General features: G+C 45.1%; 1 protein-coding gene across 1 annotated transcript; it reads left to right on the forward strand.

Annotated features, from left to right (window-relative positions):
- Positions 1–927: 927 nt before the first annotated feature.
- Positions 928–24,214, forward strand: ARSL (arylsulfatase L; the record flags this gene model as incomplete). The annotated part of the gene is made up of 12 exons (XM_089904953.1): positions 928–1,037; positions 3,113–3,206; positions 5,615–5,659; positions 6,296–6,402; positions 7,694–7,815; positions 10,587–10,709; positions 12,313–12,736; positions 14,234–14,370; positions 15,470–15,604; positions 15,979–16,141; positions 18,355–18,476; positions 22,962–24,214. Coding segments are annotated over 12 exons (1,938 nt in total), but the record flags the coding sequence as incomplete, so codon positions are not given.
- Between the last annotated feature and the right edge of the window lie 819 nt (positions 24,215–25,033).

The raw sequence follows: 25,033 nt of genomic DNA on the forward strand, positions 1-25,033 counted from the left end.
ATCCAAAGTCCACCAACCAGGTATAAGTAATTTCAATCCCTGTTCTTCCCAGTTTTCACCAGCTTTGGGGTGCGATATAGTCACATTGACAAGGCGAGCTAGAGTCAGGTCTTCTCCTGCCTCCAAATACCCCCTTATTCCCCGGAGGGGTCTTTTGGGGAGTAACTGATTTGCTTGTAGATACATCGGGTACATCTATAAATGCAACCTTACTCAGCCATAAAAAGGAACGAAACTGCACCATTTGCAGAGACGCGGGTGGACCTAGAGACTGTCCTACAGAGTGAAAGAAGTCAGACAGAGAAAAACAAATACCGTATATTAACACATAGATGTGGAATCTCGGAAAGTGATACAGATGAACTTATTTGCAAAGCAGAAATAGAGACACAGATGTATTACATTAGCGAATAGAAAAGAAAAAGAAATTGGCGTGCAGCCAAAAACGAGTTTCCACCGAGAGTCACGTTATCAGGTAATTAAACATCATTTGTATGTAGAGGTAGTTGCAGCTTAGTCAGAGCTATTTTCTGTCTTCTGTTTATTTTGAAGGCGGATGCCCCAGGGGGCAGAAAGAGGACATTTCAGGACTGTTCCAGAGGGATGTTCAAGGCAACTGCTTTCCTGCTTTGAGACACAGCCAGCAAATGCCCCGTCTGAATTGACCAAAGGCCAGGCGGGGTTCAACCTACTTGTGAATGAAAGACTCCCTGTTTCCAGCAAGAGTTGTCAGAGATCCCTCTGCAAGTGTTACAGCTTGTAAATGAGAACAGAAGGGCTTCTGTAGAAACCCGAAAAGCGCAGACAACAGACGCCAGGGACTTCCCGGCCCCTTCTCTGGACAACCTAACTTGGTTTCCGTACGATCCTTGTTGCTCTGAAGAGTGAATCAGCCGGCACATGCGTGCACCCGAGAGAGGTCCTTGACTCAGAGCTGAGATCGCGTCTCCTGGCAAGAGGACCCAGAGGGCTGGTCCCCCCGGAGAAGCAGCCGTTCGCTTACCTACAGCTGGCCTGGCCCAGAGACAGCCCTTCAGGTAACCAGCTTTTCTTGAGATGCTAGCGAGGCCGCTCCAGCCCAGCCAGCGACCCTTGGCAGCCTCCCTAAGTACGCGTGGCTGCAGGGCACACTGCAGCATCTGGCCGTATTTTAGAGGCAACTTTCTTAAAAATGGAAAGCAAAGATATGCATGTCAGATTTTTGCCTTGGGTGATTTCTACAAGGAATGCAGAATTTAGTTCAGAAAGAGCGAATGTAACTCCGCGAGATGCGAAGAGATTTTGGAGCATGTGGATTGGACGTTGAAGAGATGCTAAGATTAGAAACTGAACCGGGTTTGGGAACAGGGCTCAAGTGTAGTGGAGAAATGAGACTTGCTGCCTGGGGTCTGGAGGACAGCGGGGAACCAGGGGTTGTAATTCTTTCTCCCCTGGAAGAGCATCAAAGGCTACATTATGGGTAATACTTCATTGCAGGGCTTTCTTTCTTTTTCTGTATCTTTTTTGCTTTTAAATGGTCAAAGTATTTGACTTTTTTTTTTTTTTCGGTAAGTATTCTTTTTTTTTTTTCTCAAATCTTTATCGGCGTATAATTGCTTTACATTGTTGTGTTAGTTTCTGCTGTATAACAAAGTGCATCAGCTACACATATGCATATATCCCCATATCCCCTCCCTCTTGCATCTCCCTCCCACCTTCCCTACCCCACCCTCTAGGTCGTCACAAAGCATGCGGTTGATCTCCTTGTGCTTATTGAGATATAATTAGCAGATAACATTGTGAGAGTTTGCTGTATACAAAGGGTCAGTTTGATAACATTTCTGTGTTGCAATGTGATTGCGACAATAGCGTTAGCCAACACTGCTATCGCCTCCCGTAGTTGCCATTGCTTTTTTGTGTTGAAAACAATTGAGATCTAGTCTCTTAGCAACTTTGACACTTAACATTTCAGCAGTGTTGAGTGAAATCACTGTGGGTGGGTTAGCTCTCCAGAAAGTATTCACCTACGTGTTGCAAGTTTGCGTCCTTCAACATCCCCGCATTTCTCCCCCCCCCACCCCCCCCCCCACCCCGCAACCACCACCCTACCCTCTGCTCTTTCTTTGTCTCTTTCTTATGGAAAGTTTTCTCTGGTAGCCAACATGGAGAAAAGCATGCAGTGTTCTAAGGGATAAGATGCTGTGTTCATTGGAACAGAAGAATACGCTCCTTCTGTGTAGCTAAATATAGAGAGCCCATCACTGAAGAGGTAAACCAAAGATTTGATAAAACTAAACCTCGTATGACATTTCCACCATATGCTCAAGCGGCGTATGTACACTCAACTCTAACCCACCAGTAGAACAAGTATAACCAGTCACATTCCCTAGAAAAGTCAGAAGAAGCCCATAATATGCTTTTTCTGGGGGGGGAAAAAAAAAGATTAAAATAGATGTAAAGAAAACAGTCATATCTACTTTATACTATATTATATTTTTTTATATATCATTATTGTGTATTATATATTTTGTATATACATGTATCTATACATACATATACATAAATGTATTTATTTCATATATAAATACATATAAATTAAAATGTTCATATAGACCTCCTGAGAGGTAAAGATTTGTAGCCAAAACTTGCAAAATGGAACAAACGAAAGGGTACGGCGAATGCCAATGGTATGAAGCGGAAGCATTTCCAGCCTCCCCCCTCTGCTCAACTTGAGATGCGCCATCCAAACTGTCTACATGTTGAAACAGGTCTAGTGGGCAAAGTCCCTGGTGTTCTGTCCTTCCGTCAGAGAGTGGAGTAGTTTCATCCACAGCATACATATTGTACGAGTCCAACGCCATGACGTTCTGGAAAAGGTAAAATTACGGAGGCAGTAAAAGGATCAGCGGTTGCCAGGGGTTAAGGTGGGAAGAGGGATGAAGAGGCAAAGCACAGAAGGTATTTAGGGCAGTGAAACTACTCTTTATGATACTCTAATGGGCGGGGGGCGGGGCGGTACATGGCATTGTACCTTGTCCACCCATGGGATGTATAACAGCAAGAAAGAACCCTAAAGCTAACTGTGTGCTTTGGATGGTACAGAAAGCAAACAGACACAATCACCATGCAACAGGTCAGCCACCTGTACACCAGCTACCAGAAGCAAAAAAGAGGCACCAAGCCAGGCAGCTCACACCTCACTAAGATCCTCCTTCAAAAGGAATAAGGTAAATAAACAGCCTGGGCCTTTGCACAGTCACGGTACGTCTCACCAGGAGTGATGGGAACCCTCAGCCTTGATCCCAACTGAAAGCTTCCCCGCTACAGAGGCAGTGACCACAGAGAGCCATCCAAAGAAACCTGTCTGCGGGGTTTCTCGCTGCCCAAGCCCTGTCCCAGTTGCATGCAATGGTCATCCGGCTGACCACAGGTGCACTGCCCTGTCCTTGTGCTGAGGAGGGCGCAGCTTGGGGAGGTGTGAGAAAGCACCTGAATTGCAAGGGAGCTTGGAAGGAGCCACCTCTGTCTTGCAGGCAAGGGCTAATGTCCAGAGAACATGAAGCACCAGGAAACGTCAGGCTAGCTCAGAAGGAGAAGGGGAGAAGCACACTGGAGCATTTCTCCTTGGAGAAGGCCCTGCATATAGTGATCCACACCTCTGCACACACAGCCAGCCAGCAGCTAGTCTGCACCTTCCCAGGGGACAGCTTAGATGGAGAGGGTGTAACTCTGAAAGGCTGGGTGTCCCCAGCTCGGAAGCTCGCCCACGACGCGAGCCAACTTCTCTTCAAACAACTCATGAGCAGAGCTTCTGGGCCACTGCAAAAGCCATGCCAGGTCAAGGGCCACTGACCCCCAGAAGCCCCAAGTTGGCTTCCCTCATGTCTTCATGGTTCCTCATGGGCACAAACAGGCTGCCAGGGACCAGCATTTTTACTACACATAATGTTGCCCAGTCACCCATTGACATTCTACCTTTATTGGGTTTCCAGGGAAACAGAGCTAGAAAATTAGCGCAAGGTCTGATTCTCATGCATCAAGGGACAGGATTGCCAGTTATCTGCAGAAAGCCGCTGTTGTCACCAGATGGCTTTGTAGACAAGTAAATATATGTGTTCTTCCCCTTTCCTATGATTGTTTTCTAGGGACAGCAGCATACTCTCTTGACTCTTTTTTTTTTTTTTTTCATTTAAAATATATTGGATAGGGCTTCCCTGGTGGCGCAGTGGTTGAGAGTCCGCCTGCCGATGCAGGGGACACGGGTTCGTGCCCCGGTCCGGGAAGATCCCACATGCCGCAGAGCGGCTGGGCCCGTGAGCCATGGCCGCTGAGCCTGCGCCTCCGGAGCCTGTGCTCCGCAACGGGAGAGGCCACAACAGTGAGAGGCCCGCGTACCACAAAAAAAAAAAAAAAAAAAAAAAAATGGTTAAGATGGGAAATTTTGTTATGTGTGTTTACCACAATCAAAAATTTTTTTAAATATGAATTGGAGATCATTTCATATCAATATTTTATCACTTAATTTTGCATTTTCCTTTGTACTCCTGCCTTCTATATCGGGAATCAGGAATCTCTGGTCTGTTTGGCAAACTCTGCCTGTTTTTGGAAATCAAGTTTAATTGGAGGACAACAAGGGCCAGTCATCTGGGTTGTCCGTGGCCATTTCCATGCTATGACGGCAGAGAGAAGTAGTAGCGACAAGACCATCTGGGCAGAAAAGCCCAAAATATTTACCATCGGCTCTTGATAAACACATGTTCTACATTCTTTTTTATTTTGGCCACGCCTTGAGGCTTGCAGGACCTTAGTTCCCCGACCAGGGATTGAACCCCGGCCCCGGCAGTGAAAGTGTGAAGTCCAAACCACTGGACCACCAGGGAATTCCCCACATTCTTTTTTTTTTTTTTTTAAGTCACATCAGGACTCAAACGCAAAGGCAGACACCCCAAACCAGCTGGTTTTTCCAGCTCGTCAGGCTGGAGCAGAATTCCAACCAGGACGGAGCCACTCCAGCTCTGCCCACAGCCTACCTCCTATATTCTGCTCCCAGATACGTTATTTGCACATTGGCTCCGTTTCACCCAAGGGCCTATCTCAAGGGCGTTCACAGCTTCCTCAAGCTGAAACACGTTCCCCTGGAGCGGAACACCCACTTTGTCCAGAGCTTGTGCAAGCGAGAGCCGTGAACCACGACCTCGGTGAGGCCCCAGAATTCCAGAACCTTCAGCGAAAACGTGGCTTTGCTTACTTGCTCCATGTATGGGATTTAAGATCCATCTGGACCAAACATGGTTCCTGGCAGCCACTCCTGGATCTAGAACGCCTCGGGAACTTTCACCTACAGGGAGATACGTTTCTGTTCTGACAGAGTGCCTCAAAACCAGTCATACTCTGACCTAAGCTAGAGCTAACAAAGGCCACGTTCTACGTTCTAAAGACAGTGTTCAGCATTCGTAAAGCTTTTTGAGTAGGGAAGAACATTCATTCCTTGATGAGTTTTTAGCAGTTAAGATGTTATTGATAGCATCAGAGAGAATCCACCGGTTCCCTTCTCGTTACAGACTTACTGTTTGACTTCCTGCATTAGTTCATTTCCTGCTGCCTGTGTTAATATCAACCTCTTTATCTCTTACAGGAAATACAAGGACAGAGAGGACATGTTACATCTGGAACACTCTTGGTGAGATAGGATTATGGGCGCTCGTTCATCTTCTAGGTCTGCCTCTGTGTTACTTCATGTCGCTTTCTCAGAATGCATTGATAGTAAACTGATCTTTCTAAATTAGTAATTGATCACTCCCCTCCTGAGGATTCACGATTAATATACATGTTCCATGCACCCTTTCCTGGGAGGTACTCCCCGGCAGCTACAGAAAGAATTCCACCTCACTCTTTCCGATGCAGCTGTGCATCAAGGCTTGCCGTGGGGCCGGTGTCTGGTTTTCCGGGAAGCCCGCGACACAAATGCCATCAGATTCAGATTTCCATCTTTATTTCATGACGCTGCTGGGGATTGGAACACCATTGTCCTGCTGTTTATTTGTGTGCCCAGGGTGGCATCCATGAAAGGATGAGTTGTTTTTAACTTAAAAAAAAAAAAGCAAGAAAGAGAGAGAAAAAATTCAAATGCCTAAGAGGTGTATTCAAACTCTTCTGAAATGGGATGATAATATCAAAGTCCCCTAAAATAGTGACGCCAACTTCCCACTTACAGAAGTAGTGTAAATAAGGTGGAAAGCAGCATGAAGCCTTGTTGGGTAGCTTGTTTTTCAGGAGCTGGCTGGCTCTGACAGTCAGTGTGCTTCTGGATTTGAAGCCCTCAGCTTGCCGCAGTCTATCTGGTTCCCGTCCAAATATCCTTCTTCTGATGGCAGACGATCTCGGCATTGGAGATGTCGGCTGCTATGGCAACGACACCATAAGGCAAGGACCAGAGAATTGCTCATCTGACACCCCGGTGCAGAGGCCACTGATATCGCATCTGACCCTCGGTCTGTGCAATTCAAACTATAACAGAATTGTACACACATCATTTCTCTGAACGCCCTTAATCCCGCCTTCTTCCCACACCTGCACGAACGCCAGCTCACATGCATCCTGTGTGTGAATAATCGCTTCACTGTTAAGTATGATCGCCATCAGCACAGTCTCTGGTAGCACAGGCACTACCCTGAAGCTGCATCTGAATCCCACCCTCACGTACCACCGACAGTGTGCTGGTGGCGTGGAGTCAAATCTTCCAGTTAGGGTTAGCGTGCCCGCACAGCTGTGCTTCAAATGCGTAACCAACAAGGACCTCCGTAGAGCACAGGGGACTCTGCTCAATCCTCTGTAACGACCTAAATGGGAAAAGAATCGGAAACAGCATAGATACACGTCTGTGGATAGCTGAGTCACTGTGCCGCGCCCCTGAAACTAACGCAACATGGGCCGCCAACTCCACGCTAATACAAAATAAAAAGTTAAAAAAAAGAAGACTGTGTGTCCTAAGTGAGAAGTCACTCTGGACCCTCAATCCTGGATCTCTTGTCGTATCTGCCTCAGCACCAGTAGTATGTTGTGGAAACTTGGTAGATAATAATGCAGGGGATACTTCTTTGATGTTTCAGAAGACATCTGAAGTTTTTCCACTGCCTTTTTTAAAATTACTAATTGTTATTGGACTATAGTTGCTTTACAATGCTGTGTTAGTTTCTGCAGTATAACCAAGTGAGTCAGTTATACGTATACACACAGCCACCCTTTTTCGGATTCCCTTCCCATTTAGGTCACCACAGAGCATTGAGTAGAGTTCCCTGTGCTCTACAGTAGGTTCTCCTTAGTTACCTATTTTATATATAGTAGTGTGTCTATGTCCGTCCCATTCTCCTAATTCATCCCACCCGCCCAGTATGCATATGTTCGTTCTCAACGTCTGTGTCTCTATTTCTGCTTTGCAAAGAAGTTCATCTGTACCATTTTTCTAGATGCCACATAGAAAAGATATTACACGGTATTCGTTTTTCTCTTTCTGACTTACTTCACTCTGTATTACAGTCTCTAGGTCCATCCCCAGCTCTGCAAAGCCGTTGTCTTTTGTTCATTCCTAAGAACGCATGCATGTGTTAATTGGTGACTGCCAGGTTTTCTATTAAGTAGGATGTCACTATGCTTATGGGAAAAGCCTCTGTGTTTGTGTGCTAAGGAATAAAGCAGTTAACGTCTCCGTCTGTAGGACTCCGAACGTTGACCGCCTTGCCGCGGATGGCGTGATGCTCACCCAGCACATCGCCGCGGCTTCTGTGTGCACGCCAAGCAGAGCCGCTTTCCTAACAGGCAGATACCCTCTCCGATCAGGTTTGTCCGTCCTTCCGTCTAACCACACAGTGGGCAGGAACATGCTCTTTTTGACTGATCATGTGTGGATTCTCCAGTACAGTGGGAAGAGAACGCTCTAAGTCCCCCATCAGATTGGAGTCAGTAAGAGCTATAGATAATGAGGCGACACTGGTAGAACCCGGTGCATTTGATTGTCTCCTGTGATGTGGATAACCATATAAGGCAGGCGTTGGCAAACTCTTTCTCTAAAGGGCAAGATATTAAATACTTTCATCTTTGTGGGCCATGTAGCCTGTGATACAGCTACACAGCTCTACTGTTGTAGCTTGAAAGCATCTACAGACCTTACATACATAAATGAGCATGGCTGTGTTCTGATAAAACTTTATTTATGAACACAGAAATTTAAATCTCATATAGTTTCATATGTTATGAAACATACTACTTCTTATTTTTTCCCCAACCATTAAATAAAACGTACAAAACCATTCTCCACCTGCAGGGGTTATGCAATCAGGTGGTAGGCAGCATTTGCCCCAGGGGGCATAGCTTTTCAACCCTTAGTATAACATACATAATAATCTACCCCGAGGGATATTAAGGGACCTAACAGGCATTATCATGACTCTGGTTGTGCAAAAGTTTAAGTAACCAAATATGTTTAATCTGAAGAAGAAGAGATAGGGGTCTCCGAAGATTGTTTTCAAATCTCTGCCCGCCGCGTGGAAAAGGAATTTCTTTTGCTCTCTGTGGCCCCAAGAAAAAGATCTGAGACCTCGGAATGATTTTAAAGAGGGAAATACGTCGACAAAATATTCCTCCCCTTCCACCTCAGGGGCTCCAAAATCATCCTCTTTTGCATTAAAAGTCATGCAGATCTTTCGTTATAAAGTTCTGGGGTTTTTGTTTGGTTGGTTTTGGGTTTGGTTTTAGTTTTGTGTTTTGAGGCGTTTTTGGTTTGTTTTCTTTTGTTTCTTTGTTTTTTTGGCTTTTTTGTTTTCTTTTGTTGCTTGTTTTTAGGGGGTTTGGGGCTTTTTTGGTTTGGGTTTTTTTTGTTTGTTTTTCAGAGGGGTTTGGAGGGTTTTTTTTCTCCCAATCTTCTATCTCCCTGGGGATTTGGGTAGAAAGTAGACTAAAAGTTTGAAAGTCTGTATAATGTCCTTCTGCCCTTTGACCCTGAAGCTGACTCCTGGGAGTAGGGACAGACTTCAGACCCTATATCAGCCAGAGTTCTCCAGAGAAATAGAACCAACAAGATCTATCTATCATCTATCTATCTATCTATCTATCTATCATCTATCTATCATGTATCTATCTATCTATCTTCTATCTCTCATCTATCTATCCATCTATCTATCATCTATCTATCTACCTATCTATTGTCTATCATTTATCTATCATCTATCTATCTCTCATTTATCTATTCATCTATCATCTATCTATCTATATATCCATCTATCATCTATCTATCATCTATCTATCATCTATCTATCTATCCATCTACCATCTATCAATCTATCAGCTATTTATTTAGGATCTACCATCTCTGTCTCCTACTCTGTAAAGAGATTTATTTTAAGGAACTGGCTAGTGTGACTGTGTGGTTGGCAAGTCCAGAATCCTCAGGGCAGGACAGCAGGCTGGAGATGCAGGTGGGATCTGGTGTTGCAGTCTTGAAGCAGAATCCCTTCTGTGTCTGGAAACCTCAGCTTTTGTCCTGGAGACCTCCAACGGACTGGATGAGGCCACCCACCTGCACGGGGGTCACCTCCTTTAGTTGAAGTCGATTGATTGCAGATGTTAACCCAATTTACACAAGACTTTCACAAAACACCATGGACTAGTGTTTGCATGGCTGGGGACCGTAGCCTGGTCAAGTTGACCCATCAAAGTGACCCACAGAGACCCTCCTATATATAGTTCTCTGCAACCTGCTCAGGGAAGAATAAATCCTCGACAACCTAAGCTGAAACACCCCAACTTTCTTTGTCCTGGCCAAGAACTATTTGGTTTTCACTCACCTTCATTGAACCAGACGCATTCTTGAGGTTTTGGAAAATCTCAGAATTCTCCACATTTCCAAAGCATGATCACTGAGAACTTCATTCGCTCTTTGAACCAAGTGGATCCTCTCTGGTCAGACTGAGCTGCAGTCATCAAAAAGGTCTAGGAGGCAAAGAGCATCTTCCAAATCATTGGTTCTCAACTGTACACTGCAGAGCTTTATAAAAATACTGAACCTACATTTTTAAATGATTGGGTAGAGGTCCTGGATCTATCAGGGTCAGGATGAATTATGTCCGTGGTTCCCTACCTTTTCAGCACATTAGAATCATTTGGGGGGACCTTTTAACCATTCCAAATTCCACCCCAGACCAACAAATATCACAGTCTCTGGGGTGATATGATAACCAGTTGTCAGGATATTCTGGAAACCCCTCCCATGATTCCAATGTGCAGACCAGTTTGAGAAGTACTGGATTCTATCAAGAGTTTGGTGAACTCATAAAATCATTTTTAATTCTGTTTTCCTTTTCATTTATTTCTCTTTCGGCTTACAACCTTGACATAGCAGGACCGTAAGTCTTCTCGCTAACATTTTCGGTTAATGAATCATTTCCTTTGCTGACAAAAATAAAACCCATGAGGCCAACCCACGTTGGAAGTAAATTTTCAACTGAATTTTGAATAATGGAGATTTCCACCAAATGTTCTAAGTTAAAGTGATGATAATGATGATACAAATCGATGTCTGATTGTAACATTTCTTTGAAAACGATTGATCAAAGGTATGGTGTCCAGTAATGGTTACCGTGTTCTTCAGTGGACGGGCGTATCGGGAGGACTTCCACCAAATGAAACAACTTTTGCAAAAATATTGAAAGATAAAGGCTATGCCACTGGACTCATAGGTATGGACGTTTTCTAAGTATTAAGCACATTACTTTTTTTTTAACATCTTTATTAGAGTATAATTGCCTTACAATGGTGTGTTAGTTTCTGCTGTATAACAAAGTGAATCAGCTCTACATATACATATATCCCCATATCCCCTCCCTCTTCTGTCTCCCTCCCACCCTCCCTATCCCACCCCTCTAGGTGATCACAAAGCACTGAGCTGATCTCCCTGGAGCACATTACTTTTATAGGGAGGTTATAGTCAAGTAAGAAGTTTGGAAATGAAATCTTTGGGACACAGTGGGATTTCTCATTTCTTTTCTAATTTTACCAAATTACCAAAAATTTTCATAATGCTGTTTTTCCCCATTTCCTGTCTAGAAACGTGACTACACAGCTTAGAACCTTCCTGTCTGCTTCCATAAAGAGCAGGCTTATCTTTCTATATGTCAACAAACCACTTACGTCATGTGTAGAAGGAATTAAAATTAGGGACTGCAGTTTCTTGAAAGGGGACCAAGGAGTCATGATCATTATCGTGTTATAGTAATAAGTTTTGCTAACAGTCTCCTTTGTTGATCGGAAAGAGCAAAGCTAACTCTTTAGCTCTTTGAATATAGAATCCAATAGATTCGTGGATATATTGCTCGGGAAATCACATGAGGTTTTCTGGGTGACGGACACCATTGGGCTGCTGAGAAGGTACACAGAGCGTATCAACACTCCAGCAGTGACAGCAGGGGAGCTAATCACCTTCCACTGACTGAACACGACAGGTGGGGTCTGCAAAACCTGTCACCCACCACCATCCTGACTGTGATTATAATGAATTAGCAAAAGGGACGGAGAATTCTGAAGTCAGGAAATCTTTTGCTCACGCTGGTCACATCAGATGGAGTTTTCTAGAGCCGTGTGACCACTGTGTGCCTTGATTATTGCTCTCCTGTAGACAGTCGCAAAGTCAGGTGGAGTCGACTGAATAAGGGTCACCAAAGATAGCAGGTCCTAACTGCTGGAACCTGCAAATATAACCTTACCTAGGGAAAAAGGGTCTTTGCAGATGTGATTCAGTGAAGGATCTTGACATGAGGAGATGATCCTGGATTATCCAGGTGTCCTTATATACGAGGACAAGGGTCCTCTCAAGAGGGAGACAGACACATATCTGACTACAAAGAGGAGATGGTGAGGCCATTGAGGCAGAGACGGGAGGGATGCGGCCACGAGCCTGGGGACGCCTGGAGCCCCCAGAAGCTGGAAGAGGCGGGAAGGACCCTCCCCTGGAGCCTCTGGAGGGAGCACGGCCCTGCCCACTTGCCTTGATTTTGGACTTGCCCTCCACAACTGTGAGAGCATAAATTCCTGTTGTTTCAAGCCACCAAGTTATGGTACTTTGTTCCAGCAGCACAGGAAATGCTTCTACACAAGGTCCTCATTCCCTTGAAGTGACCTGGCCAGGCTGTGGTACAAACAACAGCAAACACTACCCCCACCTCCTCTACAACCCCACCTCATCCCACCACCCAGCAGAGAGCCTAGAACTTGGCAAGCACACCATACCGACGCCCCCAGGGATGGTCGGACCGTTGTCACGTGTGCGTCCTTCTTGCTTTTCAGGAAAATGGCATCTGGGGCTCAACTGTGAGTCCTCCGATGATTACTGCCACCACCCGCTCAGCCACGGCTTTGACCATTTCTACGGAATGCCGTTTTCCATGATGGGAGACTGTGAGCCCGGGGAAATGTCTGAAAAGCGCGCAGGCTTGGAGCATAAACTCAACGTGTGCTCGCATGTCATGGCGTTGGCCGCCTTTACACTCACCGCTGGGAAACTCACTCGCCTGGTAGCGGGCTCCTGGACTCTGGTCATCTGCTCAGCCATTGTGGCCCTACTGTGCCTCACGACCTCCTATTTCATGGGTGCCCTGATTGTTCACGCCGACTGCTTTCTGATGCGAAATCACGCCATCACCGAGCAGCCCATGTCCCTTCAAAGGACGACGGCTCTTATACTCAAGGAGGTCTCATCCTTTGTCAAAAGGTGAGTATCAAAGGTGGCTTCAGGATGAAAATGAATTCGGAATCTGCTTCTTCTGGAATGGGTACTGGTGTGGTGAAACGGTCCCAGCTCAGAAAGACATTTTTTTGGTAAAATGGGGCATAAATGATGTTCCCTGGAACTCAACTGGATCCGTTGAAACAACTGACCAGTCAGCTGAAATTTGCTGCTGTTCCTTCTTATTTTAGAGCCAGACCAGGGAATTCCCTGGGGGTCCAGTGGTTAGGACCCTGAGCTCGCACTGCAGGGGGCACGGGTCCTATCCCTCGTCTGCAAACCACGTGGCATGGCTAAAAAAATAAAAAGAGCCAGTCCAATTCTTTGAGTACCCCTGGTTACCACAGGGGTGATATTTAATGAACATATGAAACTGAATCACCGGTAGGTTTTGCAATAAATTCTAAGTATTTTTAAAGCTCTACCATCAGGACCAGGTGGTCCTGTGGCTAACTTCAGCCTGGATGTAAATGTGAATGACAGTGACAAAGAGACTTACCAGGCCAGACCAGGAGGGACACAGTGAAAAGCTACACCAAACAGAGGCCATTTCGTGCTCCCCAAAGGGGTTCCAGAAAAGTGGGTGACTCCATGGAACCCCAGCTTACCTGGCTGGTGATCATGTTCCGGAATATTCTTAGAGACTTCTTGATGGAATTGCCAAATCTGGGTCAGGTGTGAAGCGAATACTTCGCTTTCAAATTAGAACAAACTAACCTGATGTGTCCTTATTAAGTCTAAGAGCTTCACCTTTGCTTCTGTCCTTTAAGGGTGTAGATTAGACCATAAAGATCAGGTGAAGACAGGGGAAGGTGAGGCATTGTCTAGATTGGGGAGAATCAACTGGAGATTAATAACCCCATATACATCATTTTGAAAGTGGGTTTTTTCATGACTATTCCACATCCTAAACTTCATTGCATAAGAGCAGTTGTAAAGAAAACTGAATGTGCAAATCACTTATTCTTTCAGCTAAGTTGGAAATCGAAAAATATACTGAAATAACAATAAAATAAAAGTCAGACCAGATGGCATCCTGGTATTCTATTTTACTTTCAGTCATCCGAAGTCCATAGAGTTAGAAAACGATAATCAGGAAGAAAAAGACGTATAAAATCGGTGTGGAGGGACTTCCCTGGCGGTCCAGTGGTTAGGACTCTGCGCTTCCACTGCAGGGGGCACGGGTTCGATACCTGGTCAGGAAGCTGAGATCCCACATGCCGTGGCATGGCCAAAAAATAAAAAAATTCGTGTGGACTTTTCAAAAGACTTTAGAAGGAAGAAAGTCATCACACTGAAGATTCTCAGACACAGGAACATCGCGCCGTAGAACAGATCTACGCACTTGCTGCTGGTGGGTAGAGCTGCACAGTCATGTATCTGAGTAAGGACGTGACAATGGAGATTTGTATTTAGCATCTGTGGGAGCTCAATCTCAGGTTGACCAAAAAATAACTCCCATCACATTGTATCTACTTTCAGAAACAAGCAAGGACCTTTCCTCCTCTTCGTGTCCTTTCTACATGTCCACACCCCTCTCATCACTACCGAGAACTTCCGAGGGAGGAGTCCCCATGGGCTGTACGGGGACAACACAGAAGAGATGGATTGGATGGTGGGTAGGTACCTTTTCCAGATGAGAAAGTGATGGTTCCTCGTCCAGAAACTGCAGGAGGGAAGGATGTAAAGAATGAGAAGACCAGGGCTTCCCTGGTGGCGCAGTGGTTGAGAGTCCGCCTGCCGATGCAGGGGACACGGGTTCGTGCCCCGGTCTGGGAAGATCCCACATGCCGTGGAGCGGCTGGGCCCGTGAGCCATGGCCGCTGAGCCTGCGCGTCCGGAGCCTGTGCTCCGCAACGGGAGGGACCGCAACAGTGAGAGGCCCGCGTACCGCAAAAAAAAAAAAAAAAAAGCAGACCTGGTCAGACTGTATAAAAAAGCAACACCCAAACACCAAAGAAATACACTCGTTTTTTTAAATCTGTAACTTTTAACCAACCACCTTCACCCATTTTTTCCCACCCCTCACCCTCACCTGCAGTAGCCACCAATCTGTTTTCTCTTTCTGTAGGTGTGGCTTTTTGGATCCCACATATAAGTGAGATCACACGGTATTTGTCTTTCTCTGTCTGACATATTGCACTGAGCATAATGCCCTCAGGGTCCATGCATGTTGCTGCAAATGGCATGATTTCCTCCCTTCTCAAGGCTGGATAATAGTCCGTTGAATGTATACAACACATCTTCTTTATTCATTCATCCATCGATGGACACTCGGGTTGCTTCCATGTATTGGCTATTGTAAATACTGCTGCTATGAACATGGGGGTACAGATATTTTTTATGTGACTCTAAGAAACTTAGAACTGCCACTGAAAACTATTCTTCATCCATGTACGAATGCCTTTGTCAGCGTCCTTCCCATCCTGTTCCCTATTTTTCTCTGTAATCTTCTTTCGCCTCATTTGTAAGGGTTCACGACGTTGTCCTATGCAGCATGTACACTTGTAGCTTTCCTGAAACTTTTCGGAAACAGGATTGGGCATATACAAAGACATATGTCAATCTTAGATCAAGGATGCTTAGAATAGCACAATTATATTACTGCTGACTCCCATTAAGCTTTAACACTAAAGACTCATTTAATGAAGCGTTCCAAAAATTTGGTGTAAGAGTTTCTTCTATTTTGACTGGCACAAACGCATCTATTCTTTGCAGGCCAGATCCTTGATACTTTGGACACGGAAGGTTTGACCAATAGTACCCTCGTTTATTTTACGTCGGATCACGGGGGATCCTTAGAGGCTCAGTTTGGAAACAATCAATATGGTGGCTGGAATGGGATATATAAAGGTAAGGGTGAGACATTCCCAGATCCATGTGTACTGTCTTCATCTCTTCCCAATAATTTCCAACCCTTTCTCTGGAATGGGAGTTTACAAAGCAAAGTCACAAAAACCAAAGGAACCCAAATGATCGTTGTGGTCAACAGAATAATGTCCCCAAAGATATCCATGTCCTGACCCCCGTGTGGTGGAAAACCAACACCCAGAATAATAAGTAAAACAAAATCTATGCTCTGCCAGGGAGGAACTAAACGTCATCATGTAATTAAAGAGGGAGGGAGAGAAAGAGAGATTTTAAAAACATGGAAAGGTTAAATCACCCAGGTAAGCAACCACTTTGGATTTTCAATCACATTCTTTCCTGTTCATGTTTAAACACAGGTGGCAAAGGCATGGGCGGCTGGGAAGGTGGGATCCGGGTCCCAGGGATACTCCGGTGGCCCGGGGTGCTGCCCGCTGGCCGTCTGATCCACGAGCCCACCAGCCTGATGGATGTCTTCCCCACCGTGGTCCAGCTGGGGGGTGGCCAGGTGCCCCATGACAGGTACAGAGCAGCCCAAAGAAGGTAGTTGCGTTTTGTGTAGAGCCAACATGTATGTCAAACATCACTGTCACTTTTATTTGGCATAAAACATCCGTGAGATCAGTATCTGGAAAAACGCTCATAATTCTCTGCTGGGATCCAACGTCTGCTTCATTTTATGCACAAAATGTCCTTCTCTTCTCAGTCTTAAGTGGAGCCATTTGATTATAAGGACGATTGTCACTGAAATGCATCAACGAATTTACTAACGATTCATCACAAGAGATTCCTTTTGATGTAGTGTGGTAGGGACTTTTCATGATCCCAGTTTTTCTTATTTTTTAAATTTATTTATTATTTTATTTATTTATTTTTGGCTGTGTTGGGTCTTCGTTGCTGCACGCAGGCTTTCTCTAGTTGTGGCCAGCGGGGGCTACTCTTCATTGCGGTGTGCGGGCTTCTCATTGCGGTGGCTTCTCTTGTTGCGGAGCACGGGCTCTAGGCACGTGGGCTCAGCAGTTGTGCCTCGCGGGCTCAGTAGTTGTGGCTCGTGGGCTTAGTTGCTCCACGGCATGTGGGATCTTCCTGGACCAGGGCTCGAACCCGTGGCCCCTGCACTGGCAGGTGGATTCTTAACCACTGCACCACCAGGGAAGCCCGATTCCAGTTTTTCTTCCTTTAAAAATTACAGAAAATTTGGGAGGAATAGAAAGAAAATAAAATTATTTCATAAACTTGACAACATAGAGATGAATACATAATGAAGTTATATGATACCTATATATTATATATATTTAGATATATTATATTTTTTTTATATATTTGTATAAAATATTCAGTATATATAGAGAGATATATATGTACATATCTATATATATTTAGACACTTTATGCATGGACACAAATTTTAATGGCTTTACAGTATTCTTTCAACTAACCTCTTACAGGTGGACTTTAGCCGTGTTCATTTTGAAAAAAAATCTGGCTTTGTCATTTTACTGCCTGTCATAATTATCTTCTTAGTAAAAATCCCTGGAAGTTGAATTCCTGGGTCTAAGTGTATGGCCATTTACTAAATCTCTTGATACATTTTGTCAAATTGTTCCCTAGGAATTGCTACTGGCTGTATGTGAGAGTATCTGTTTTTAAAATAATAGAACTAAAATCAATTTAATTTATACATGTAATTTATTTATTATATATATAAACGACACATACAGTATGTGTGTATGCACATATACATATATGTGTGTTATCATTTCCATTGCTTTATCAGCAGAGATGTTGAATATTACATTCTCCTCTTTTCTCTTCTCTTACATTGAATATCATGTCTCTGGTTGATTTTTTTTCTCATAATTGGCTGCTAATTTTTAACATTAATTTATAATATCTCATTTGTTTTAAAAATAAAAATTTGCCCATCATGTATATCACAAATGTATTTTGCTAGAAGATAAAATTCAGCCATATATTGTTGCTTGGTTTTATTTATATATACATTTATATATATTTATACACACACATATGTAAACATATGTATGTGTATATGAATACACATGTTTGGAAATGAAATGATATATATTGTGTATATTCATGGTGTATATATATATATGTGCTATATGTATGGTGTATCTATGCGGTATGCATATACTTTATGTATATATGGTGGGTATATATTATCACATATCTATGGTATATGTATGTGGTATGTGTATATGTATAGATATTGTATATACAGTATATATAATATATAGTGTATATATTGAATATATAATACATATATTGTGTATATATTATATATTGCATATATAGTGTATATATGTCTATTTGTATATAATGATATATATTGTGTATATAATGTATATATTTTTATACAATGATGTATATTGCATATATACACTATATATGCATATATATTTCTTTTATTATATATATTTATGAAATGATTCCAGGTCTTGTTGAAGAATGCCGCATGTTCTATAACGACTTAAAGCTCCAATCCATATAGAACCAAGCAGGTGTTTCCATTTTGTTCAGCTATTTGTGCCTTCAGAATAAGGCTGGGGGGACCATTACTTCAGCCGAGCAAGCTGGACCCTCCAACATCTTTTAGCCGAAGGCGCTGTGTGCAGGCGGATGGGGTGCTGACTGCCCCGGGGCTGCCCTGGGCTTGTTAAGGCCACGCCCACCTTCCAACCACTCCGCCCTGAGTCCCTGTGCTCCTGCCTGTAGGGTGATTGACGGCCGGGACCTGCTGCCCTTGCTCCTGGGGACAGCCCAGCACTCGGAGCACGAGTTCCTGATGCATTACTGCGAGAGCTTCCTGCACGCAGCCCGGTGGCACCAACGGAACAGTGAGTAGCCTGCCTGAAGGAGTCAAGTCTTGGCCTTCGTTCGCATTTTCTGCTTCTTCGTGGCTTTTGCATGTCCACGCGAGCTCCTTTATTTCCTTCTTGGCGGTATTTTTCTTCTGATGCCGGCAACGTCCTTTCACTGTCGATCATCCTGTGGTGATCGGAAGGGAATTCTCTGGTCTAGGCTATGGCTATGGCTTTCCCGTCCCCCAGCCCCATGAGGTGAGGTGCAACTTTTATCATCACACACACGTACTTGTACACACACAGGTGTTCCAACCTGATTCTAACCTTTCCAGTCTGTCCTCTTAATCTATATTTGCTTTCCATGTGTCTTAACTTCATGACACCATCTCATACCTGTTATATTAACGATAACTTTGTAAAACAAGCAGTAACATGTTTAGTGAATAACTTTTGCATCTCAAACTTTTCTGGGCTGTTTTGGCCCAACAGTCCTTTCAAAAGAATTGTAAAATCATTTGCAACTATTTTTTTTAACCCCACAGGAATATCAATATCCATTGTCTTCAACATATAAATGATTTTGGGGGGTAAAGTGGTATCTTTACAGTATCAAGTGTTCCCAAACTGAGGCATGTTATGTCTCTGCACTTCTTATTGAAAAGCTATTCGTTTTACCAAGCACTTTACTCCCTTACCAAGTCATTTCATTGTATTTTAATTGCTTCCATATTTATAGCTGGATGCTCCATCATCGTCTGACTGGAGTTGCTTGAGGTTTTCTGTTTCTATGAATCTTTTTAAATCCAGCTCTTGGATTTACTAAACAACTGTATTTTTAAATTTTCTAACTGCTTGAGTTCTGCCTCTGCCTTGGTCTGTGGTAACAGACTTTCAGCTATTTGAGTTTCTTCTCTTTTCTTCATTTCTGTTTGCCTCTCTATTATTCTGCATTTCGCCCTGACATTTTCTCCCTTTTTTGTGGCTTTGCCTTAAGGACTTGGTTTTCTTCCAGGGTTTGGGAAGGCCTATAGCCCTCTTGCAATTCAACTCACTCTTTTTTCTTTATGCCTCAAAACCATTCTCTGGACATGTCCAGTTGTCTGAAACAAGAATAAAAGAATACCTTTTGGAATCCCCCTTATTTGAGGAAGTTACCAATAGATTTCTAAAACATCTCCCTCCTTTTCCTGTCCATCCTTTCCAGTAGTATCATCATCTGGGATGATTTTTGTTGCTACATTTTTGGGTTTTTAAGAATTACATATCATAGATTTCCTCTTTTAAGATTAAAAAGAAACACTTTCATTCAGGGACTTCCCTGGAAGTCCAGTGGTTAAGACTCCATGCTTCCACTGCAGAGGGGGACGGGTTCAATCCCTGGTTGGGGAACTCAGATCCTGCATACCAAACTTTCATTCAATTACCTAGCACAATCTACAACTAGTTATGCTTACGGATAATTTTTATTGCTACATTTTTGCTTTTTTAAACTTACATACTATAGATTTCCCCTTTTACGATTTTTTAGAAAACTTTCATTCAATTGCACAGTTCAGTCTACCAGCATTTATGCTTAGGGATGATTTCTATTGCTACGCTTTTGATTTTTTTAAGTCACATATTATAGATTTCCCTTTTTAAGGGTTTTTTAAACTTTCCTTCAGTTCCGTGGCCCAACCTTCAAGCACTGCTGTGAGCGGCACCGATACCTGGGATCAACGTTCATCCTCTTTTCCTTTACCCCGTGGCTGCCCCATTACTGAACCTCTCTTCTCTCAGTTATTGGGCAAATATCTCAATTTTTTTTTCAAGGTAGATAGGGAGTGTGTACTTTCTTTTTTTTCTTTTAACTTTTTGTTTTTCGGCCGTGCCATGCGCCATGTGGGATCTTAGTTCCCCAACCAGGGATCGAACCCACGCCCCCTGAACTGGGACCGTGGAGCCCTAACCACTGGACTGCCAGGGAAGTCCCCTGTTCCTACTTGCCATGTCTCTTCGACAGCCCCCTCACCGGCCTCCCCAGGTCCACTCTTCATCCCACTCCCATTGTCCAATTAGCCCTCCATGAAAACCTTTCCAGGACCACCCACCATACCGATTCCTCCCTGTAACGTGAGCCAGCCTCTCCCCTTCTCTGGGGCAAGAGCTCGGACCCTAGGAGCCCCCAGTCACCAAGCTGCAGCAGAACCATGCCCTGTGATTCTAGAACCTGCAGTTACTGCCTCAGGGCCTTTGCACGACCCGTCCCTGCCATCGAGAACATGCTCGGAAGGCTGACCATCCTCCGTTCTTGACCTTCACGTCCCGCATCCACTATTACCCCACCCTGCACCTTGCACACACACACACACCTCCACGTCCGCCTTCCATCACCTGGACCGCTTGTATTTTCTTCCAGGCACTCGGCACTCTTGGCAATCTTCTCATTTCTGGTGTCTATTTACCGCTCTCTGGCCTGAGTCCCCTCCCTACGACTCTGTCTGTCTTCTCTCTGTACTTATCTGCTGAACAATGAAAACAATCACGGACATTGAATGAGTGTCCGCCCGATGCCAATGAGCTCATTTTACTCTGAAAACCCCAGCAGATGACAATTCCTGTCCCCAGTTCACAGGTGAGAAAACTGACACTTGTTAAAACAACAGGTCGCAGGGCTTCCCTGGGGGTCCTTTGGTTAAGGCTCTGCGCTCCCAATGCAGGGGGCCCGGAGTTCCATCCCTGGTCAGGGGACAAGACCCCACATGCCACAGCTAAGACCCAGCGCAGCCAAATAAATAAATAAATATCAAAAAACAAACAAAAAAAGACAGGTCACCATAAATGCTTCGAAGGGAACAGAAGCCAGTGTTCCCATAAAAACACCAAACCACAGTGGTGCCAGCCTGGGAACCAGGGCTCGGGCAGGGAAATCTGGTGGCTGTGGGGACGAAGGGAAGGGGGTGCCCGTCTGAGCATAGGTCTTGGTTGCCCACACTTGCTGGCTGCGTGGGGACCCCTGGCCTCATTCTCACACTCTCCTGTCCAGGCCCCAGGAGCAGCCCCAGCCGTGCCCCGTCTCCCTCCCTGGTCCTCCTACACCAGGATCCAAGGGAGCCCTCCCGCCTGGTCCTGGAAGAGGCACGGCCACCAGAGTCCCGCTCACTGCCCTCTGGTTACACGTGTGGCTTCCCCAGACTTGCTGCCCTGTGAGGATGCCAGGGGATGCCAGAGGGAGAGTGGGGGCCTCCTTCCCCGCGCAGCAGGAAGCCGCAGGGCTCAGGCTGTGCAGTCCTGGGTCTGACCCACGGCCGGGGGCAGTGCTGGTGTGAGGACAGCCTCAGTCTCTCCTTCCGTTTGGTCAAAATCGCTTCCTGAGGCTGAGCTAGGTCTGGTGCCAGCTGACCTCTAGGTAGTAAATCTTCTCAGACGCTGGAGGATGTCTGTTACAGATGCGTGCTACTCTCTCCCTCCCTTCTTTCCCTCCTTCCTTCCTTCCTTCCCTCGTTCCTCCGTTCCCTCCTTTTCTTGGTGGAACCTTCACAGCTAGAGAGAAGCTCGGGAAAAACATCACGAGGATTCACTTAGGAAACCGCCGACCAGACAAGTAATTCACTCTTTTTTGTAAACAGCTCTGTAGCGCTCTCATTCACCATCTTAGCTCGGGCTGCCATAACAGAATACCATAGACCAGGGAGATTAAAATAATGCACACTTATTTCTCACAGTTCTAGAGGCTGGAAGTATGAGATCAAGGTGCCAGCATGGTCTGCTTCTAGGGAGGACTCTCTTCTGGGTCAGATTCGGCCACCTTCTCCCTGTGTCCTCATGTTGGGGAGAGAGAGCTCTGGCCTCTTTCTCTTCTTATAAGGACACGAATCCCATCCCGGGGGCCCCACCTCCACAACATCGTCTAACCCTAATCACCTCCCAAGGCTCTATCTCTTAATCCCATCAGGTTGGAGCTCAAGGCTTCCACAATGAATCTGGGGTTGAAGGGGTGGAGGACACACAAACATTCGGTCCATGACATTCACGTAACCATAAAATTCACCCTTTTCGAATGTAAAAATTGAGTGACATTTAGCACATTCACAATGGGTGCAAACCTTACCGACATCTAGCTCTATAACATTTTCATCACCTCCAAAATGAAACTCCAAACCCATTAAATACTCACTCCCCAATCCCCCTCCCCCAGCCCCTGGTAACCATGAACCCACTTTCTGTCTCTGTGGATTGGCCCGTTCTGGACGTTTCCTATAAACGGATCACACACTGTGTGTCCTTCTGTGTCTGCTTCTCTCACTGAGCATCGTGTGTTCAAGGTCCATCCACGCGGCAGCCTGTGTCAGAGCTTCACTCCTTTTCATGGCTGAGGCATATTCCACTGTGTGGATGGCCCCCATGCTGTGTATCCATCCATCACTTGATGGACACTTGGGCTGCTTCCAGCCCCTGGCACTTGTGAATCACCCAGCTCTCCAGCAAAGTGTCCTGTTTCTCCATGCCAACCCTCCCCAATTCTTGCCCTTCCTCCAGGAGGGGCAGTGTGGAAAGTCCACTACGTGACCCCGATGTTCCACCCAGACGGAGCCAGTGCCTGCTACGGGAGAGGGGTCTGCCCATGCTTTGGGGACAAAGTAGCCCATCATGACCCACCCTTGCTGTTTGACCTCTCGAGAGACCCTTCCGAGGCTCATGCCCTCACGCCAGACACGGAGTCCTCATTCCATCAGGTGATGGAGAGAATCACAAAGGCCGTGGAGGACCATCGCCGGACGCTCAGCCCGGTTCCACTGCAGCTGGACATGCCGGACAACATCTGGAAGCCGTGGCTCCAGCCCTGCTGTGGTCGGTTCCCCCTCTGCTGGTGCGATCGGGAAGCTGACCCATAATAGCCGCCCGCCGGAGAAAACTAGGTCCCTGCTCCCTAGAGATCTCCGTTGGGGTCAAAATAAAATGGCCTGAAGACAAGCTGTCTGCTTGTGTGGGGCTGAATCCTTTCACCAACTCTAAAGAGAAAGTGTTACCGAATTCAGGTTCAGCTTCTCACCGCTCAGGAATACAATACTAAATTGGTACAAACGAACTTATGTACAAAACAGAAATAGAGTCACAGACATAGAAAACAATATTTCTGTTACAAGCGGGCAAAGGGGGTGGAGGGATAACTTGGGAGATTGGGATCAACATATACACATGACTATATATAAAATAGATAACTAATAAAGACCTGCTGTAGAGCACAGGGAACTCTACTCAATACTCCGCAATGACCTATATGGGAAAAGAATCTGAAAAAGGGTGGATATATGTATATGTATAACTGACTCACTTTGCTGTACACCTGAAACTAACACATTGTAAATTAACTATACTCCAATTTAAAAGGTAAAGTTATTTTAAAAAAAGAATCAGGGCTTCCCTGGTGGCGCAGTGGTTGAGATTCCGCCTGCCAATGCGGGGGACACGGTGCGCCCCGGTCCGGGAAGATCCCACATGCCACTTAATAGGAGCTGTGCTCTGTCACCTCCCTCCCAGACCCATCCACACCCTTGTCCCTGATACTTTGAAGCCACTAGAGTCTTTGCATTCCTTAAAGTGAATCCAGACCCATAAGATCAAGGCCAGACCCCAGGACTGTTACCCGAAAACTGGGGTCGCCTCTTGGTGGGTGTGCAGCCAAAAGACACAACCAAGCCAAAATCAGGAGAAGGATTTATCATTTCCAGCAAATAGGGAGAACACAGGGGACCTTTCCCAAAGCAGTGTTTCCGGAACAGCAAAATTGGGGAAGCTTTAATCTCAGGGTACATGCATATTCATGGAAGTGGCGGGGGAAAACGCTTGCGTGGTACATGCATATTCATGAAGGGGCTTGAGCAGGGGAGAATTCAGCGTTGCACTGGGGCCAAGGTCCACAGAGTCTAAGCTTTAGTTGACTGAAGTCACAGGGTCAGAAAAGGTCCTCCTTTAGGTCCCAGTGGATCTGGTGGTTGAGGCTTCAGACTAATCACTACTGAAACAGAACTGGGAGACTTCACCACTGGTTTGTTATCTTTGCTAGTGTTCCTTCTCTTGCCTGATAACAGTTTACTCTTTGGTTCCCTTAAGATCATTAATGATCATTAGAGAAGTACAAATCAAAACTACAATGAGGTTATAACCTCACGGTCAGAATGGGCATCATCAAAAAATCTACAAACAATAAATGCTGGAGAAAGTGTGGAGAAAAGGGAACACTCCTACACTGTTGGTGGGAATGTTAAGTTCGTGCAGCTACTATGGAGAATAGGATGGAGGTTCCTCGAGAAACTAAAAATAGAGCTACCATATGATCCAGCAATCCCACTCCTGGGCATATAGCCAGAGAAAACCATAATTCAAAAAGAGACATGTACCCCTCCCCTCAATGTTCATAGCAGCACCATTTACAATAGCCAAGACATGGAAGCAACCTAAATGTCTATCAACAGAAGAATGGATAAAGAAGATGTGGTTCATATATGCAATGTAATATTACTCAGCCATAAAAAAGAACAAAATTGTGCTATTTGCAGAGACATGGATGGACCTAGAGACTGTAATACAAAGTGAAGTAAGTCCCAAAG

The sequence above is a fragment of the Delphinapterus leucas genome, chromosome X (assembly GCF_059928025.1).
Source record: "Delphinapterus leucas isolate spDelLeu-1000000601 "Yukka" chromosome X, BTC_Dleu_Yukka2, whole genome shotgun sequence".
In the NCBI taxonomy this organism is placed as follows: Eukaryota; Metazoa; Chordata; class Mammalia; order Artiodactyla; family Monodontidae; genus Delphinapterus; species Delphinapterus leucas.